General features: G+C 35.2%; 2 protein-coding genes across 4 annotated transcripts; one reads left to right on the top strand and one right to left on the bottom strand.

The window, feature by feature from the left end:
- Positions 1 to 401: 401 nt before the first annotated feature.
- LOC103572787 (uncharacterized) lies at positions 402 to 8,132 on the bottom strand. 2 transcript variants are annotated; one of them, XM_014443364.2, is made up of 9 exons: positions 7,822 to 8,132; positions 7,361 to 7,737; positions 3,689 to 3,931; positions 3,495 to 3,607; positions 3,307 to 3,416; positions 2,804 to 3,022; positions 2,579 to 2,725; positions 1,789 to 2,011; positions 402 to 898 (listed from the first exon to the last, which is right to left on the bottom strand). In XM_014443364.2, exons 2-9 carry the CDS (start codon positions 7,433 to 7,435, stop codon positions 691 to 693), a joined length of 1,338 nt encoding a protein of 445 aa, XP_014298850.1. In that variant the 5' UTR covers positions 7,436 to 7,737; positions 7,822 to 8,132; the 3' UTR covers positions 402 to 690. The 2 variants fall into 2 exon arrangements, with proteins under 2 accessions (XP_014298850.1, XP_008549785.1); XM_008551563.3 differs by having other exon boundaries at positions 7,361 to 8,132.
- Positions 907 to 19,063, top strand: LOC103572786 (uncharacterized). Of its 2 annotated transcripts, none has more exons than XM_053739739.1 (7): positions 907 to 1,276; positions 15,777 to 15,898; positions 16,034 to 16,138; positions 16,456 to 17,489; positions 17,602 to 18,030; positions 18,233 to 18,484; positions 18,577 to 19,063. In XM_053739739.1, exons 2-7 carry the CDS (start codon positions 15,781 to 15,783, stop codon positions 18,916 to 18,918), a joined length of 2,280 nt encoding a protein of 759 aa, XP_053595714.1. In that variant the 5' UTR covers positions 907 to 1,276; positions 15,777 to 15,780; the 3' UTR covers positions 18,919 to 19,063. The 2 variants fall into 2 exon arrangements, with proteins under 2 accessions (XP_053595714.1, XP_053595713.1); XM_053739738.1 differs by lacking the exon at positions 907 to 1,276 and adding an exon at positions 12,159 to 12,406.
- The last annotated feature ends 4 nt before the right edge of the window (positions 19,064 to 19,067 follow it).

The following is a 19,067-nucleotide window of genomic DNA, read 5'->3' as shown; positions in this document are numbered from 1 at the left end:
AATTACGCTCAATAGGTATTACTGATACGTAACTAGTCACGATGTAACAAAAATTAATTTCGACTAATGAAATGTTTGTATCATCTCCAATTAATTAAACAAACTAATAAAGTAACTAAATCTAACTACTTACCACTCAAATTATTTTTATAATTACACATATATATATATATATATATAAGTACATATATATAGAGAAAAGAGGGTCCTCAAAATCCATGAAAAGACAAAATTTAAGATTCTATGATTTTTTTCAAATTTTTTGCGGCCCGAATTGCCTCGGTGTCCGAGCTACCCTTCTGTAAGTTAAAAGAAATTTGATGGAGACCATTTCGATCCCTTTTTCCCTGCATATTTTATGTAATGTGATGTAGGATAAAAAAATGAATGACATTAAAAAATGTATGTACAAGATTCTATTAAACAACTTAATTATAATCTTAAATTTAAAATTAAAAACGTAATACATGTGGTATTGTTATCATTATAGTCACGCGTTAGTTGTTATCGTTATCAATGTAATAACAGTTACATATTTATCATCATCACGATCATAGTAATCATATCCGGGGAGTGTTCCTTGGTGATCTCTGATCTCAATAAGAATCACCGATGATGCTACGACTCAGTGAGTTTTATATTTATTTATAATTTATAATAATATATAGTGTGCTGTAGCCTCGATATAAATCACTTGGCAGAGTAGTGAGATCCGATATTGGACGGCGGTCCTCTGTGATGATGATGGTGGTGATGCTTGTGTCCAGGGCCGGAGTACCTGCTGCCAGGGCGTGACTGGACGATGGCATAGTGATCACTGTTTGTTGATATCGATCTCGTTGAGTTCATAGTCGATCCTCCAGACGGATAACCGCCGGGTTTACCGTTCAGCGAGTATCTGAAATAATTATTAACTATCGGATCGGGCGGTTGGTTGTGTGTTATTTTACTAAATAAATATTTAAATGCAGAACATGACCTTAAACTAACAAAGCTAAATGGTTAATGGTTAATGGTTAATGGTAAATGGTAAATGGTAAATGTAACAACCAAAGACGTACAATAAGACAAGACTCCGCCCGTTGTCAATTATAATGTGCGTAATGATATGTACAACGCATTCAACGAACCCGGTGGCATGCGTCTTACAATCGAGTCCAATTTATTATAATAAAACTAGTACAAAACTATTGAGTTTAATAAAAGTTGTGTTAGTACAGTGGCATTGCGCCACCACGTGACTGCTATAATTCACCAAGACCACTGAACCGTTATGGTATGTATCTACTTTTATTTACTCTCAACTATCAGCTTTTTCAGCAAACTCTTAACTCTTTAGTTTGCTGACCACCACTAGCAGCAACAAGTGCCCTTGATATACCCAACAAAACTCATCGGTATGCTGGTATATATATATATCGAGGTGTATATCAAGATATGCGGCCGTTCGCGTGTCCAGCTATGAATTATACATCTACATCGACATTGGTTTTAATTTATAATCCTCCTCGTTACCTACCCTACTTCTGGCTCTGGCTCTGGCTCTGCCTCAGATCTGGATAATCCCCGTTTGATCTCACGATCAGCTACAATTAATTAACCCACCAGTAACAACTTGTACTAACTATTTCCGCGTTTTATACAGACTTTGTGTTATTGTTAATTCAATGCACAGCTAAGCACTGCCACCGTCCATGACAATATTTAATTATATAAGTTAATAGTAATAATAATAATAATAAATATTAGTATTGTTGTGATTGTTTATTATTTTAAAATATTTCCAACCTGGAGCCGTACTGAGATCCCGGCCAACTGCGATAGGGATCGTAGTCCTCGATAATCGACGGCTCCTTTTCAATTATTTCCGTTCTCGCGCAGCTGCACGTCATCGCCGAGCACAAGAGTATGTTGATGATCAGCATTATGAGGAAGAGAATACCAAATGCGACGGCTAACCACAGCAGCCATTGTGGATGCACCGCCCCGTCATCATACAGAGTCTGCAAAACTGTAAGACAATGAGATTATTTAACTTTAACTATTAAATATAAAATACATTTATGAGATTGTCAAGGCGTTGGTCTAGTGGTTTTTTGATTGCGTGAGACCCGACATCAGCCATATATATATATATATATATATATGTATAGGCATAAAGAAGAGAGAAAGGAGCATGAGAAGAAGTCCTCAAAGAACTGGTGAGACCACGCCCTGACCGGTTAGCGAAAGGATCATCCAACACTTGAAATGGAATAATAAACGCGATTGTTGGCTCGTCGTTGTTTATTTACATTTTTTATTCCTTTCTTTCCTCCTTTCTTCTCCAGCTCCTCAACTCTCCAGCTAAGCAACTCAGCCAGTGTTCGAGGTCAAAGAGGAACGTGTCTTATTATTCAAGCAACCGATCCGGTTTGCGTGTTACTTATAATATATATTTATATATATATTGGAGTTGGACTTGGACATCAATCTATTGTTCTCCAATAACTATTTCAGACAATCGCGCGGATAATGCGTGTCATGTAATTTAAAACCGATGACAATTTAATTTAACGTCTCTAAAGTATTAATTTACCAGGTGTCTCGCCAGGGTTCAGCACGAATACGCTGGTACCGGCTAACAAAATTCCTTCTTCGCCTGATACACTTGAACGCACTGAACCGGGAGGGCCTTTTACTCCTGCATCATCTTCGCCTTCGCATACTGGAATTCCGCAGCTTCCTGTTTAATAAATTTAAATAATTAAAAAATAATTCATATGATAATTAATCATCAGTCCAGTTGTTGAAATAAATTTACCCCGACAGACGGCGATGTCACACTGAAAGTGAACCTGCGGGCTTTCGGGGAACCGGAACATCGAGTAGAGAGTTGCGTCAGCGATTCCAGTGTTTGTGTCGTAAATAAATTTAGTGACGACGTGGTTTTTAACTGGACATCCGCGGTCGTCGATAAGCTGAACGCTGCTGTTTCGCTTGTTGAATGCGAAGCACGACTTTACTCTGATCCCGTACATTCCTGCAACCATTCCAAAGAGCAATTGATTATTCATCACTGTAAACTATAACTCGTCTTTATTTATTTTTCAGTCCGTCCCTAGCTCGCGCTTCTCCAATCTTTCATAGCGTTCACGCTCGTGAGAGACCCTGATACACAATCCGAGCATATAATATCCGGATGCTCTGGGCGCGCTCCTGTGGAACGATCACCCGCTCGGACCATAATCATCATTATAATAATAATAATAATAATAATAATAATAGTAAAAGTATAGAGTGCACAGTAAGTACTAAAGTACAAACCATCAGGTCGCGATATTTCCGCACGGAGCGTGTAGTTGTGACCGTAGATTGCCTCTTGCACGCGACGACCGGCATCCAGGAGACGCAATGACACCAAAGATGTTTCGTTTCTAAGTTAAATAAATATCAAAACATTTATATATATTTATTTAAATATTTATCACCGCTAAAAATTTATAAATACTTACTTGGCATTTTTAAATCCGGCTTTGCCGCAAGTTATCACATAAAATTTGTCATCCGCTAACTCAAGGGTCTTGTGTATTCTCACGGCTATTGGCAATGACCTTTCTTCCGTACTCTGTCTCAAGATAATTACAAATAATAATTATTATTATTAATATATAAATAAAAATATAATAAATGTTATTATATTACATACATTGTTAACAATAACACCGCAATAATCAGGTGCACCGTGAACAGCAAGAAGATTAATGCCAAGAGTCGCTTGTTTCGTACCATTACCAGCGACCATACATTGAGGAGTTCTGTAGTCACGCGCGTGAAGTGCTCCAACAAAACTGTCATTAAGATTTAATCTTATTGTCATATAGCCATCTTTGCACGTCGCCGTTACTGTTGGTTGGAACTCTGTGTCGAGTAACTGACCGGTGACCTGGAACTATATAATTAATCAGACAATGTTTTTTTATTTAATATTCATATAAACTACAAACTAGAGTACATATAGACTACAGAACCATGATATTAATTCACTACCGCATCTGGTTTACAGTCTCTAGCTTCCGGATTATTTAAAATTTTCATTATCCAACCGGCATTTTAATATTCAACTGATTATTCAAAGGCAAATTGTGATAGACCACGGAAAATTAACTCTCATTAGAGTACTTGGTCCGTGACGGTAAAAACTGTTTTTGCAGAGCCGTCAAAATGGGTTTGATGCTGGATCTGGATTTGAATTTGGATCTGGATCTGGATCCGGATTGCGAGCCAGCTAATAGTTAAGTCATTGTCTTAGAGAAACTGGTTGGATTATAGCTGATTGGACCCGTCATGTAATAGATTCGCTAATCGTCTAGACTGGTTTGCCAACTCGATTGACCGTTACCTTCTTTTCATAGCCAACTGGGCTGTGGGCATGGACGTGGACCGGTTCACGGGTTCTTACACATTAACATTACATTATACATTATATTCCCGTAGTCATTCGTTCCACACTCGACACTCAGCGCACGGCAATCCAATCCTACGTCTGTCAACCCACGCAAACTTTCAGTTTCTCCTCTACTCTGACTAGCCACACACTAGTTCAACACAACAACCCACTTCTGATAATGTGTCTCACACATATTTATAAATTAATTTACTGGGCGTGACATTTATTTTTATCCATCACCGGTACATAAATTCCATCAATTGATGCCCCAATTCTCGCGAATTAATCAAAATCCGGTGAATTGTCATCAGCAGAAAACTAAAAACTTTCTCCTTCTCATTATAATTATTATTATTTTTATTGTTATATATGTTTATATTTAAATTTTATATAAAGCAGTTGTTGGTACTTAAAATATATCGACATTAAAGACATGGGCTGTGAGATATTTTTTTCTCTTATTTAAATACAAAGCAACAAACGCATTTAAACTTTCTCTTTCTCTAAATAACTTACGCAAGATTAGATTTTTATTGCACGGCAATGATATAAATGCGTAGGACTAATATCTTTATATATGTATATATATTAAATTTCTATATGCAGCTAAACATTCAAGCTGCGTTAGATATTGTTGTGAGCATGCTGGTATAACGATGATGAAGATGTGTGGAAAAAAGGTGAGAGTATCAGAAAGTGGAACATTCCCTCTCGGCATCGGAATTTTCTCTGTCGCTGATTAATATCTTTGGCGCTTTTTATTATTATTAATACAAACTATAAAGATGTTTTTTTTTTTTTTTTTCATTATTGACACTGATCGCGCGTGTACGCTGTCGGGTGAAAGTGAATTACATTAAATAAAACTGATGTTCCGATGCGGTGATGCGGCGATGATGAGTATGCAGACTCTGCTGGTCGCCCCGAGTACGAGTTTTAGCGGATGATACTGAGAGGAGTAAAGCCTAAAGATTGTTGTCTCATCTGAGAGTGATATCGTTGAACGAGCTCGTGTCTGCCCGACTCGGGTCTTGATAATTTAAGCACCGAGCGGCCAGCACACCTGGGGAGATGTTTGTAAAGCTGGGAATTATAAAGAATGAAAAATATTTAAATGTGCCATAACTACAGGTTTGCCTTGAATGCCAGGCTATACACAATAAATAACTTGTATTTTTAGCCTCAGATAACTTTTTTAATTTATTATCGGCATTAAAATTCCCTTGCGTCCCTCGCCTACTGCAAGTGCGACTGATTTTTAGCAAATAAACAGGATAAATTTAATTGAAGAGTTGCCGTTAAAAAATTCGGTAAAGTCAATGTACTTTTGTCCAAGAGATGTGTCGAGATCTGCAAGACAGCGAAAGTATGTTTGGTTACATGTTGGTATTAAATGAGAGAGCAAAACTGGTTTTGGGCGATGGAGACCCTGCCGACAGACCAACTTGGATTGCAACCAAGACTATTGGGCTTCTGACCATAAAAGGCTGGACCGAATCTTTTAAATCCTCTGGCAGTCGAATTCGCTCGGACATTATCTGTCTGTGTAGACGATTTGTTTGATTTAAGCCCTCGTAAAAGAGTTGAAAAACACCAGACATGAGTTTCTTGTGCCCAGAGGTCTTGCCAGCCGCTAGACACCAGCTACGAGATACTCAGTACTGAACACTGGGTACCCGGTACCAGTGGATATTAAATCCCGGGTACTCTATCCAGAGGATACTGTACCCAAGACAGACATTTACGACTTAAGCATCCATACGTATTCTCCAGAGTCTCATTCCCAAGTACTGCCTCGTGCAATATTCCATTCCTCCCTCTTCTCTCCTCCTCTCGATCGTAAATCTGGCCTATCCAACGTCCGATTTGTCGACTGCAATAGATACCTTGTACATCCTTTATTCTCTCTTGTAAAAAAAATATAAATAATAATAAATTGTCACTTTTTAAATTATTTTCCTGGTCATCAACCTTTTATCCAGTTACTTTTATCATCCTGGTTATGCAATTGACGACACCAGTTATGTAATTATTTAATAATCTTATTAATAAATAATAATAAAAATAACAATGGTATTATAGTTGATGACAGAGTTTTTAAAAGCCGTTAAGAGGCGTACTCCTGTCACGAATCTCCCGCGTTCCAAATATTTCTTTGAATACATAATAAATTTCCACTGTCCCTCCTTTTACTTCTACTTCACTTCTACTTCTTCAACTTCAACTTCTATTGCTACTCCTTATTCTTCTTCTTCTTGCAACGCAACAGCTCGTAGCTTCTTATTGCCAAAGAGATCAAGCCCATGGGTTTCAAGGCGAACGGCATCGCGATACCTACAGATATATGCCCACACGATAAAAATATCATCACATATGTTTATCGCTAATATTTAAAACAAGTAGATACAGTGTAAGCTCTGAGCATTGCTTGAGAATTATGGTGATAAAAATAATAATCACGTTAAATCGTGGGCTAGTACGTAGGTGAAGAATCCAATGGCGTTTTTTGCTGCCAAGGCTGGTACTCTGCTGTATTGAAGCTGAGGCTTATTCATTTCCTTGAATCGTGAGTGTTGGTTGCTCACTTCTAGATCACGAAGACGATGATTTGTGTCTCGGGCAAACCACGTGTGCACGAGCCAGACCTTGCTGGCATCCAATTGTTATCGCCATTATTTATTATTTACCATTTTTAAACATTTTATTGACGTCTTTTAATTCTTTCCTCCCACAATAAATATAAATAAAAATAAAACTTGAATTTCAATGAGGAAAAATTAAAACCAAGCAGACTGGTTTTTTTTTACATAATAATAAAGAATGCATGACATCAAACTATGAATAACGTGGGTTTTTTTTTTTATTTCTATTATTATTCTACATGTATTCTGGTTCTATAAAATTAGTAATACAGGAAAATGTTTACGTTACCTGTTGCTGGAGAGCTATGATGACTATGACGAACCACATGGTTAATCCACTCGTTTTATACAAATACTTGATCATGTTTATTTTTATAACTTTTGAATTCGATTAAATAAAATAAAATACTTAAACACTTAAAAAAAAAATAGCTAAACTACTTTATCAAGTGTTTGTGAACCGCTATCAAGTGATTAGTCTAGGTAATATAAATTTATTTCGATTATCACGTCACATTTCCATCGTTTGTTGATGTTATCATCATGACCCACGAATTTTCACATCGATAATACGTACTAGCGGATGTTTTTGGCGACTTGTTGATGAAAACTCTGGAAAAGGGTCAAGGACGATAAGCGGTACTGATGTAGAGTAATAAAATAAACCTAAAAACACGCGAGTGAATAAATGAATACTGGATAAAAGTTCTAAAATAGCTTTATGTTTAATTATTTAGTTTGCGTACGTACACCTGAGAGCGTGGACTCGGTCTGGGTGATTCGAAGGCACTCGAAGGCTGCTTCCTTCCACCTGGCTCCGCTTCGCTGCTCGGCCTCGCTCATCGCCACCGCTGGATCCGCGGTGTCATGGAGGAGGGGAGTGACCATCACATCTACGATTCAGCTAATACAATACGCACTAGCACTGGTACCAGTTGTATTTTACCTCCATCTCTATCTGTGTTACCTGTGTTTGCTGTGTTGGTGTAGATCGTGTGGATGTACAAGTATAAGCCTGGTGCCCATTCTGTCGGCAATGCATTCCTTTGTACATTTCTATACAGGCATTTGAGTCTCTTGTGCTGTTGCGTATAATGCTTTCCAACAGAAAACATGAAAGGGGCATGCTGACTTTGATGTTCAGGTACCTGACGCCATCTCTTTGCTGCGGGTATCATCTACAGGTATACAAGGCTACCTGCTACTCTGTGATGATTAAAGAGCTGCTGAGGATTATGATAAAGAAGATTTTAGCTTTTTGAGAGCTTTCTATAATAGGTATCATTAGTTTCAGTGACAAGTTTTTTTTATTACTTTTATGCTGAATTATATAGTAATTTTAAAAATTATTTACGGGTAAAGAATTAAAAAAAAAAAAAAAAAAATGAGTGTGAATGTAGGAGACATCAGACAAGTTTTAAATTATCAATAAATAGAGTAAATAATTTAAAAAATAATATTTATAAAAAATGCACTTATTAATTTCAAAATTTTTTAAATGCACATTTTTTACCATGTTTTTATTAACTCGCTTTTTTTAAAATTTAGTTTTATCAATTATTTATTCTATTTATTAATAATTTTGAATTTGACTGATATCTGCTACATTCAAACTCATGAAAAAATTATTTTAATTAATTATAATTATAAACAGCTCCGCTCACAAATTTCATAGAGAAAGTGAATAAATAAATAAAAAATGGTCCAAATTAAATTTGCAAATGTTTTAAAATTTTTATGCGTCGTTACTTTTAATTATTTTTAAGTTAAAAAAAATTATAATAATTTCTTTTCCATATTTCAGAGTAACAATGCTCTTTTAACATTCAAATTACATATTTAAATATATTATAATTACTTTAAACAACCATTTTTTGCCAAACCACCGACTACATTGTAATCGTGTGAACGCAAACTAAAAATAATCTCTTAATAAATAATTAAAAACAAAAAATGAAATTTATAATTTTTATTATTAAAAAATTAAATAGCCACGCCTATACCACAGTAAAGATGTAAATAAATATTAAATCATCGATTAAATATAAATAAACATTACATAAATGTCATCATTAACTCTCTCGGCAAATCAACACAGGATTTAATTCAAACCTTTACATTTATTTTCAAATCTTCATATTCTTTTTTTATTTAATAATAATCACAGTGTTTATATATATATTTAAGCCCACTTATGCAATTTACAATACATATACGCGATAATCCTTAGGCAAATAATTAATATGATAGCGGAGTATAAAATATATGTGCAAATATAAATTCGTTTAGAAGGAATATGCGACATTATGAAGAGGACTGTGAGCTGCGAGTTGCGATTTGTTATTTTATTTAAACAAGAGAGAAGAGTCGCTCTAACAAGTTAAGATCTACATAAAAAAAAAAAAAAAAAAAAAACATAATCGAGAGTACGCTTCCGGAAGCCGTATTGACTTAAAGTTATCCTAGCAGATCACTACTTTCTTTATTCCTAGCACTCTGCTCTCGTCTCTTGACACTTTAGTTTTTAAATCTAATTTCAAAATGTTAATAATAATAACGAATTATGAAACTCATGAGCACGGCAATCTATCAATTTCATCAGACTATTAGCCAAATAAATATATTTATTTATCCATACTCATTTACAAATAATTACAAAGTTGTAAAATATAATAGAAAATTGTGAAATAAATTTAAATAAAATTAACTCGAGGAAAAAAATATCGGAGCCATTTATCAAAAGAAATATAGATATGTCAGTATATAAATTAATTAAACAATATCGTTACAACATTTTAATAATTTTTTTTTTGATCCTAAAGCCGTAGCTGTCATTGACTTAGGACCATCAAATCAACAAATCACAAAATTATACATTTATAGCTTTATAATATTCTTATAATTATTTTAATACTTCTACTAATTAATCAATTACTTTTATCACCAAAAAATCATGACCCGCAATTCGATATTCATTAAAATTTTCTAATGTAGTTAAAATAAATTTCAAAATTAAATAAGAATTATCAGAAACTCCTGATCAAAATTATTCTGACTCTCTTATAAATATATAAATAAATATAATTATATGGTTATTTATCTTATCATCTTAATAAGACTATAAACATCATAGGCATTTAAAGAATTACCTACAATTGTTATTTATTTTTTATGGATACTTATGTTTATACTTAATACTTTGTATTCATATAAGTATACTTAGATGTTAAGATATCTTGCGCAATAGTTTTAAAGACTACTGTTCTGCACTTACTTTATTGCCGCCACTGTTATTATTATTATAACATATTATGTATACATATATAAATATATATAACATGTGTGGGTTACATATTATGCGTGCTGTACTGGATCGTTTCTCCAGTTCCCCAGGCTAGATTTATGTATCACCTTCGAAGATCCATGTTAGAGAGACACTATATTTGAATTAGATGTGTGTTAATTAGATCTATCTTAATGATAAACCATAAATACTGGTGAAAGTAACTTCTTCTTGACCTGACAAATATACACACACACATACATTTATCAAGTTAATTTTTCGAGTTAGATAAATAAGAGCAATTAGTCAGCGAAATAAATTATTTAAATATTTAATGATATCATAAATTGATTTAAAATTTGAATATTTAAATATTGAATTTGAATTTAAGTATTAAATAAAAATTTGCCAAGTGGGACTTAAAGTTGCAAGAAAAATAATTTAATTATTTTACCTTTCTCTACGTGCAATAAATTTATAAAGATTCTCATTAAACCGGAGGGGGCTTCAAACACTCATTTTTAATACTCTTAAATATAATATGACGTAATTTTACAGGCTTTCAAACGGTACGTGGCATCTGCTGAGCTATCGGTAATTTAATACCTCAATAAAATATGACGAACAATAAAAACTCGGGAAAAATTAAAAAAAAACAAAAAAAGCCGCGCTATTATTTTAAACACAATAATTTAAAAAATATTAATTCTGCGCCTGGGCGTTTAAAAAATTTATACACGTCCATATATATATTTTTGGACTAACAAAAAAAATTTTTAGAAAGCAGGGCAGTGAAAAGTAATGACAAAAGAAATGAAATAAGATGAGTAGTATTTTGAATAAGAGAGCAATATTGCTTAAGGCTGATGATCGGTTTAAATAATCATTGCATAGCCCAACACTTTTTTTTTTTTCTTTAAATAATTATTAAAACATTTTTAAATTCCCGATGAGTCACACGCGCGAATCCGTAAAAAAAATAAATTTAAAACGGTCATATCTTCAAAGTATCGAGCGGTCATCACTCATCACTTGTTACTCGTCTATCTCAATGCATTTACTTACAATCAAAAGTTAAATTACAATAACAAATAAAGTTTAAATTATAATTACAATCCTCAACACACGGTTGATTCCGATAACTTATTTAAAATAAAATCTTGTCAGAAATATATTGCAAAATAATGTAGATTTAAATGCAAGGCTACTCAAAAATATATAAATTTCTCTCTACCTCTACCTCTTCTTCTAGAGTCTACAATAAACTCACACAAAAGACTTTGGACAACGTGAATTAAATTGTAAAATTATAATAAAAAATAAAATCATCAAGATCTTCACCTTGTTTATATGTTTTTAATTTTTTTTTACTGCTTCTTGAGGTTGAATTATAATTTGTGTACACTATAGAATTATAAATTCTCCGGTTACCTAAAAAGAACTTGGTAAAAATTTACTCCATCTCGTGTCTTACCTTAATTTTCTAAATAACTATCTGATAGTAAGTAATCAGAAAAGTTAATTGACGTCGAGTAGGTTTATTAGGAGGAAGAGAAGATGGAAGTTGCGAAAGAGTGTCATACACGTTGACGGTGTTGATAGTAAATAGATAACACATGACAGAGTAATGGATCCAGGTGTGTTATTAACATCTCTCATGAGGAGATCCTGCGGTGGAAACGCCGCCAATGTCGACGATATCGGTGCTGGTGGCTGTCGGCTGGTGCTGGCGCTGGCACTGGTACTGGTGATGGTGTCGGTCGAGGAGGTGGTAGGTCCTCTTTCTACAGCACCGAGCAACAAGTAAGGGGATACAATACCTATATAAAGCTCCGATGAAGATGCTCTCAGTTATTCACTCTCACCTTTCTCGCAATAACGCCAGTCTTTGCTCAATTAATCCTTTTTGTTAAATCTCACTTTTATTTTTCATTATTATTATTATTATCATTAATTATAATTACAACTATTAATACTTAAAAACTTACGTGCATCATTACCTTGGATCAAATACATCGTTCATTATTGCTGGATCACTTTTCATCGTAACGAGTAAGTTATTTCTTAATATATTTAACGCGCTCTAATTATTATCCTTTGAAATAACTTTTTCACTTGTTTTTTATCTAATACGTTATTTAATAGTTATTCCGTAACAATAAATAAACAAATTAGCTGCTAGCAAAACAAGTGATTCTAATTCTCATGAAAAATCGATTTTTTCTTTATTTTTATTCCAAACAAACAAACAGACACTAAAGATGTCGTAACAATTACGGCAGGGTAACAGAAGTAAGAAGAAAACTAAGAAGAATATAATCGTGTTATTCTCACGATTCAATCGTTACAAGTGTTTCTTGTCGTGAGACTAACGAAAATCACTTTTGACGTGTTCGAATTGTTTTCAAATGAAAATAATCTCCACTAGTATTTTTTTAAATTAATTATTGTTACTGTGATTGATTTTATCTGGTCATTCTTCCTTGCAAAAGGTCAATCTTGGGTAATTCAATTATAATTTATAAAATTCTGTATTTGTAAAAGTGAATTAAACAGTAATTAGTAGTGTTTGCTAATACCATTGGCAAATTTTAAAAGGTCGAAAGGCCAATGATGATAATGACAACGATGATAATGATGATGATGTTCAATCATGTTAAATATATGTTTAAACTTGTAAAGTATCTGTAATCTCATATGTGATGTACAACTACAACATTAAGACTTTCGCCGATTATCATTACTTGTCGCGTCTCAGAAATCTCACCCGATTGAATATACAATATATCAATTGCTGGATCAAAATGGTCAATAGGACACTGAACAGAAAGTTTATCCATTTGGTAAAAAATAAATAAATCAAAAATAGTACGTAATAAACATAAATTACAGTGAGAATAGATTTTTCAGAAAAGAGAATATGTCCAGCGAGTGTCTGACCGTAGCGCGAGCTCAGTCACTTTCCGTTAATGCCGTGTACTTTTCATCACCATAAACCATATTATAATAAGTATAACTCAGCGACTCAATCTCTCGTATGATTAGCCAAACAAAAAGCAAGATGTTGCGTTAACACTATAACTAATAATTTAGCTGAGCCGGTTGCAAGATAATTCATATGATGACTACGTAATATTATAATAACGGTGATAAACTTGAGACGTTAATATTTAAATGTATTATAAAATATAATTCTGTTCGATGGTGTTAAGTAGACAGCGTTGATGGGGCTGTTTAAACGCAAGAGTTATGGCCGTGGCATAAATCTACCAGATATTTATTTTAAAACCCAAGGGTTGTCAAATAGTTTTACACCGCAGCACAACGGAGCCAACCGGTAATGCCAGAGTACACTGAGATTGGCATTGTAGATGAAGAAAAAAGTTTAAAATATGACAAAACGATTTGTTGATAACGCTCGTCACGCCGATGAAACCGCAGTCATTCAGTCTAGAGTAAACATTTAAATGTTTTCACTTGTTGAAATAGAAAGAACCGTCGAGGTCAGTCATTAATCTCATATTTTATTTTAACATAATCCTTTTTTTTATCCTTCTTCGTCTGCTTCTTTTTCTTCTTCTTTTTTTATTTTTTTATTTAACCAAGTTGCCGGTTACCGAAACAATTAAACCACTTCCGGACCAGCGACACCTAATTATTCATAACACACAGGAAGTGTTTCGTAATCTATAATAAATAAAATATTTTTAAAAAATGAAATAAAATAATTAATGATTATAATAAAGTAAATGAGTCGTAAAAAAATTAACCAAGTCGTTTCATCCTGACCGCGTTGACATTATGAAAGCGTTTATTAACCAAAGTACCAAGACGTGAAGATGATTATACGTTTATAATATAGCCTACAAGTTTATTTCTTTTCTTTTAAGTATTTTGTTATATTGTCCGCAGCATAATATTTTTAATTCTTACGATGTTTGCACATTAAATACTTTTGCGGTAAACACACTCTTTTTGAATTTAGTTTACTCTGCTTAGCTTACCACATCTGTAGATATTGCCAAGCTCCAAAAGCCGCAAACAGTAGCGTTGAGTACAAAGCAAGGTGGTGGAGATAGCCTCGAGTTCCCACTCACGGAGTCACTGAAAATATCACGGATTCGCACGATAATTATATTGCTTGGTATTACGCCCACGGTGTACAATGATACGATTATTAAATCTGAGATGATATACCCCGGTTTTTTCGCAGATTACGCAAGCTTGCTTCATCAGACCGCTGGCGTGTTAATTGGGGAATAATTAACACCACAATACCTGAAAAATGAATAATAAATTTTAATCATCATTGTCATTATTTTAATATAAAAGAACAAAATATACATAAATAAATGACATTAAAGGCTTTTTTTTCTTTTTTTTTAATTTATTTATTTTCTCTCGGATGTCGTCCGCGATAGCCTGGCAACTGGAGAAGATATAAGCTGGTAGTGGATATGCATCATGCAACACTATCCTAGCGTACTCTACACTAGTAGGATTTTCACGACCACAGACATCAGAAGATCGTGCCGAGCAGATGAGTCTAACTGATGCGACTTTCACCTTTCACCTCAGCAATAGCTCGCACGATTCCATGGCTTAACTTATCTGCGAACCTACAGCATTTCTGCCTTATAACTTCTTCCTACTTAACGGGGTACACTATATAGATTGCCACGGATTCTTCAATACCAGCAGCAAGACGATACCAGTGAGATGAGGACGAGTAAGGCAGCAGTGACTGAGGACATGTGCGCACGACTCGTGGGAGTCGTAAATCCACATGTACACATCCATACTCCGACTCTGGAGATATCTGCTGAATAAAACTATTGAATAATATAATAGCAAAGGGAAACTGCTATTTTTTTTTCCTACCAAAGATAAAGCCAGTACATCAAGGTCAGGCAACGAAAGCTGTACCCTTTGACAGTGAAAGTTATCAACAACATCCTTGTTATTTTTATTTTCCCTTTAGCATGTTCGAGAGTATCTACTGCGATTTATAATGCACATCTGATGACACTGTCGCATTGTTTCTAAAAAATAATTATAAAAATCCTACTCTCTGTACACGACATTTAGCCTCTGCATAAATACCCATGTAATGCCTGCAGCGACATTACTTTTTAATATTTATACTTATATACATCCCATTAGTTGGTGTATTTGATACCACGAAAAATTAAAGCTGTACGTTCAAGGCTCTCAGCTCCTTTTATTATTATTTCATAATAGTTGATGTTCGCTTTCTACTTTCTCACAGATGATCAACGCGATGATCGATAGTTGTGCCTTAGAGCTAGAGTTATTGTGTAATATTCGTTATTCGTGACAACGCACCATACGATTATAATGTCTCCCTTTATTCCCTTGTTTACTTATGTTTCTTTATTTTTTATTTTAATTTTTTTCCCAGGAACATGAGGTGTCTAGCAGCGCTCCTGTACTCTGTTGCTGCTGTTGCATTAATAAGTCTGCTGGTAGTGGCTGCTGCTGCTGCTACCGATCACAATGGAAAATTCACATCATTAAACTCGAGTAAGTTGACCTGCAATTATTATTATTAATGCTAATATTCTGTTACATATTACTCACTTACGTGTTTATTCTTTAGCATTTAATACTCACTGTACACTCAGTTGATGTGAATAATTATTATTTATTTTAATTCAGAGCGTACGAGAGTCACACGTGACGTTGACGATGCTTCAACGGACATAATGGCAAGGAACCTTCTTGAATGGATCCAAGGAATTTATCGACAGGGCATACGCAAAAGTAGGTTGACCTATTGTTTATAAAAGAATAAACAAGATTTATGAATAAGTACTAATGACTGATGACTGATGAATAACACGGAATATAATAATAAGTTAAATATGTAATGAGCGTTGTAAAATTTAATTTATGGACTATTGATAATTGGTAATTATAGACTAAGCATGACAGTTTAAAGCTAATTATTATACTTAATAAGTCATGAGTGATCCATTGACGCGCTGGCGAAAGTAATAAATTTATTATATATATTGTAATTATAATTATTAGCGGTGTGAAATAATTATTATGTTGTGTACTCATCTTTCACTTAACAGCAAGACAAGACGGTAATGGATATTTACCGCCGTACAGTAACCAGCGACCGCCAGAGAGACCGAGACCATTCCAGCCTGCACCATCCTCGACGCAGTCGCCGCCTTATCCCTCGCAGTCGCCAAGTCAGAACGAGGTGACTAATTATCCAGCATTGCAGCCGTCACCGGGTTTAGGAAGTGGATTTTCGTCTAATCCACCGGCATTGAGTTATGGTTCGACACCCAGGCCAACTTACATACCTACTTCGACAAGTCAGCCTTCATCGCCGCCTTCGTTCCCGACGAGTCCTCCCGGACCTTTTACAGGAGGCGCTGGTTATCCGGGTGCTTCGACGACTCTTCGACCACCGTCACCTTCTTATGGATATCCGTCAACGAATGGAGGGTATCCTAGTTCAGGATATCCGTCACCAACTCCCCAACCAAGTTTTCCTACTCCACAACCAGGTTATCCATCACCGAGTCCTGGATATCCATCACCGAGTCCTGGATATATATCACCAAGTCCTGGATACCCATCACCAAGTCCTGGATATCCATCACCAAGTCCGGGATATCCATCACCAAGTCCGGGATATCCATCGCCAAGTCCTGGAACACCAACAGATTCTTACGGATACCCATCACCAAGTCCTTTTCCTAATTTTCCAACACCTACAGGTCCAGGTAGCGTACCAACAGGTCCAGGTAGTGTGCCAACTGGTCCAGGTGGTGTATCACCTGGCGGTACTCCAGCAACAAATAGACCTACACCAGGTAGACCTACACCAGGTAGACCTTCACCTGGGTCTACCGGAGGGAGCCCAACACCTGGCAGCCCGGGAACAACTCCTGGTTCACCATCACCTAAACCTACTGGAGGTGATACTGGAACAGCACCTGGTTCTCCAGGTGAAAACACAGTCTCTCCTCCCGGCGACGATGACCTTAAACATCCTCCTCATATTCATGAACTCCAAGTCCAGTGCAGCAAGACCATGATGACTATTGACATTGAATTCAATCGACAATTTGACGGAGTGATTTACTCCAAAGTAAGTCAAACAAAATAATAAAATAAATTTATATCAACAAAGCGCTCTATTTAATAAAAAAAAAAAAAAATATATATATATATATATATATATATATATATATATATTTTAGGGATTTTACATGATGCCCGAGTGCCGATACGTCGCAGAGAATTCAGGGCAAACAAAATACTCTTTCACCGTGAGTTTGGATTCTTGCGGAACAGAATTCATAAACGACTTTGAAGGAGAAGCAGGTCAAGCTTATCTAGAAAACGTACTAGTCCTTCAAAACGAACCGGGCATCCAAGAAGTGTGGGACACTATCCGACGCGTAAGATGTCTCTGGGAAGGAAACATCAACAAAGCACTGACAGTCAGCCTGTCCGTAGACATGTTAAACCAAGAAATCGTGACCTTCAGCGGTGATACTGCAACCGCTAAACTAGATATACAAGTTGGAAAGGGGCCTTTCGCTCCGGCAGCTACTGGTTTAGTTAAAATCGGTGAACCTATGACTCTCGTGGTATCCGTTGAAGGTGATCCAGACTTTGATCTTCAGGTAAATCAAACCACATCCATCATCCTAATAATTATTATTACTACGTTGCGCTACATTAATCACAAAAAATAAATAATAGATAGAGATTAAGTGAACACGAGCATGGGAATGAAAATGATGATCCTCATCATCATCATGAGCACATTCATAACCATAAACGTAAACATATAATTGTATAATTTGAATAATGTATCTTTTGTAGGTTCGTGACTGCATTGCACGCGATGAGCCTTCATTGAATGTCGTGCAGCTCACTGACGAACGCGGCTGCATTCTCAAGCCAAAACTCTTCGGCGCATTTCAGAAGACCCGTGAAACAGGCAACACCGGCGCATCAATAATTGCCTATGCCTTCTTCCAAGCATTTAAATTTCCAGATATCATGGATCTTTTCATTGAATGCAACGTCGAGCTTTGCAAGACAAACTGCGAAGCGTGTCCAGATGAGAACCAGGTAATCTACTACTGCTCTCTCTAAATACTTGAAATTAAATTTAATAATCCAACTTATCAGTCAAATAACAATAACAATAACAATGTTTGCAGCAAATCGAACCCGGCAGACGGAGACGAGACGTCTCGTATGCTCGATCCAACTCAAGTCTATCAGATCCGATACGTATGGGTCGGGGATTCAGGGTAATAATGCCAGACGATTTGAGTCTTGCCTCCAGTCAGTCTCTCGAAAACCTAGAAAACACAGCAATCAATGAAATTAGTTTCACAAGAAGTGTTTGCATGAGCTACAGCGGATTCTACGCTTCTTTCTCTTTAATGATCGGTATACTTGTTGCTTCCACAATGAGTGCCGCAGTTCTGTACACTAAAGTCCAAAGAGTTACCAGAGAAAAAGCTTACGATCTTCCCCAAGGTCTAAATCACCATTAAACAATTACTTATAACAATTGCCTATAAATATTAACATCAAATAGGTTTCTGTTTATTCATTTTTTTTTACTGTGCCTGATTTTTATATAATAGCGTTATTTTTATTATTAATTACTTAGTACTTTATTCTAGTGATGTACAAAATAATT

This window comes from Microplitis demolitor, chromosome 6 (assembly GCF_026212275.2).
Source record: "Microplitis demolitor isolate Queensland-Clemson2020A chromosome 6, iyMicDemo2.1a, whole genome shotgun sequence".
Taxonomy (NCBI): Eukaryota; Metazoa; Arthropoda; class Insecta; order Hymenoptera; family Braconidae; genus Microplitis; species Microplitis demolitor.
This window is presented reverse-complemented; position numbering and strand designations above follow the sequence as displayed.

Excerpts from the sequence above, each read along its gene's own strand:
- LOC103572787 (XM_008551563.3), bottom strand. The coding sequence starts at position 7,435 with ATGATCAAGTATTTGTATAAAACGAGTGGATTAACCATGTGGTTCGTC. Across the intron at positions 2,726-2,803 it reads TGACATCGCCGTCTGTCGGG|GAAGCTGCGGAATTCCAGTA; the intron begins GTAAATTTATTT and ends TTTATTAAACAG. Across the intron at positions 2,012-2,578 it reads GAACCCTGGCGAGACACCTG|TTTTGCAGACTCTGTATGAT; the intron begins GTAAATTAATAC and ends ATTGTCTTACAG.
- LOC103572786 (XM_053739739.1), top strand. The coding sequence starts at position 15,781 with ATGAGGTGTCTAGCAGCGCTCCTGTACTCTGTTGCTGCTGTTGCATTA. Across the intron at positions 15,899-16,033 it reads ATTCACATCATTAAACTCGA|AGCGTACGAGAGTCACACGT; the intron begins GTAAGTTGACCT and ends ATTTTAATTCAG. Across the intron at positions 18,031-18,232 it reads ATCCAGACTTTGATCTTCAG|GTTCGTGACTGCATTGCACG; the intron begins GTAAATCAAACC and ends TATCTTTTGTAG.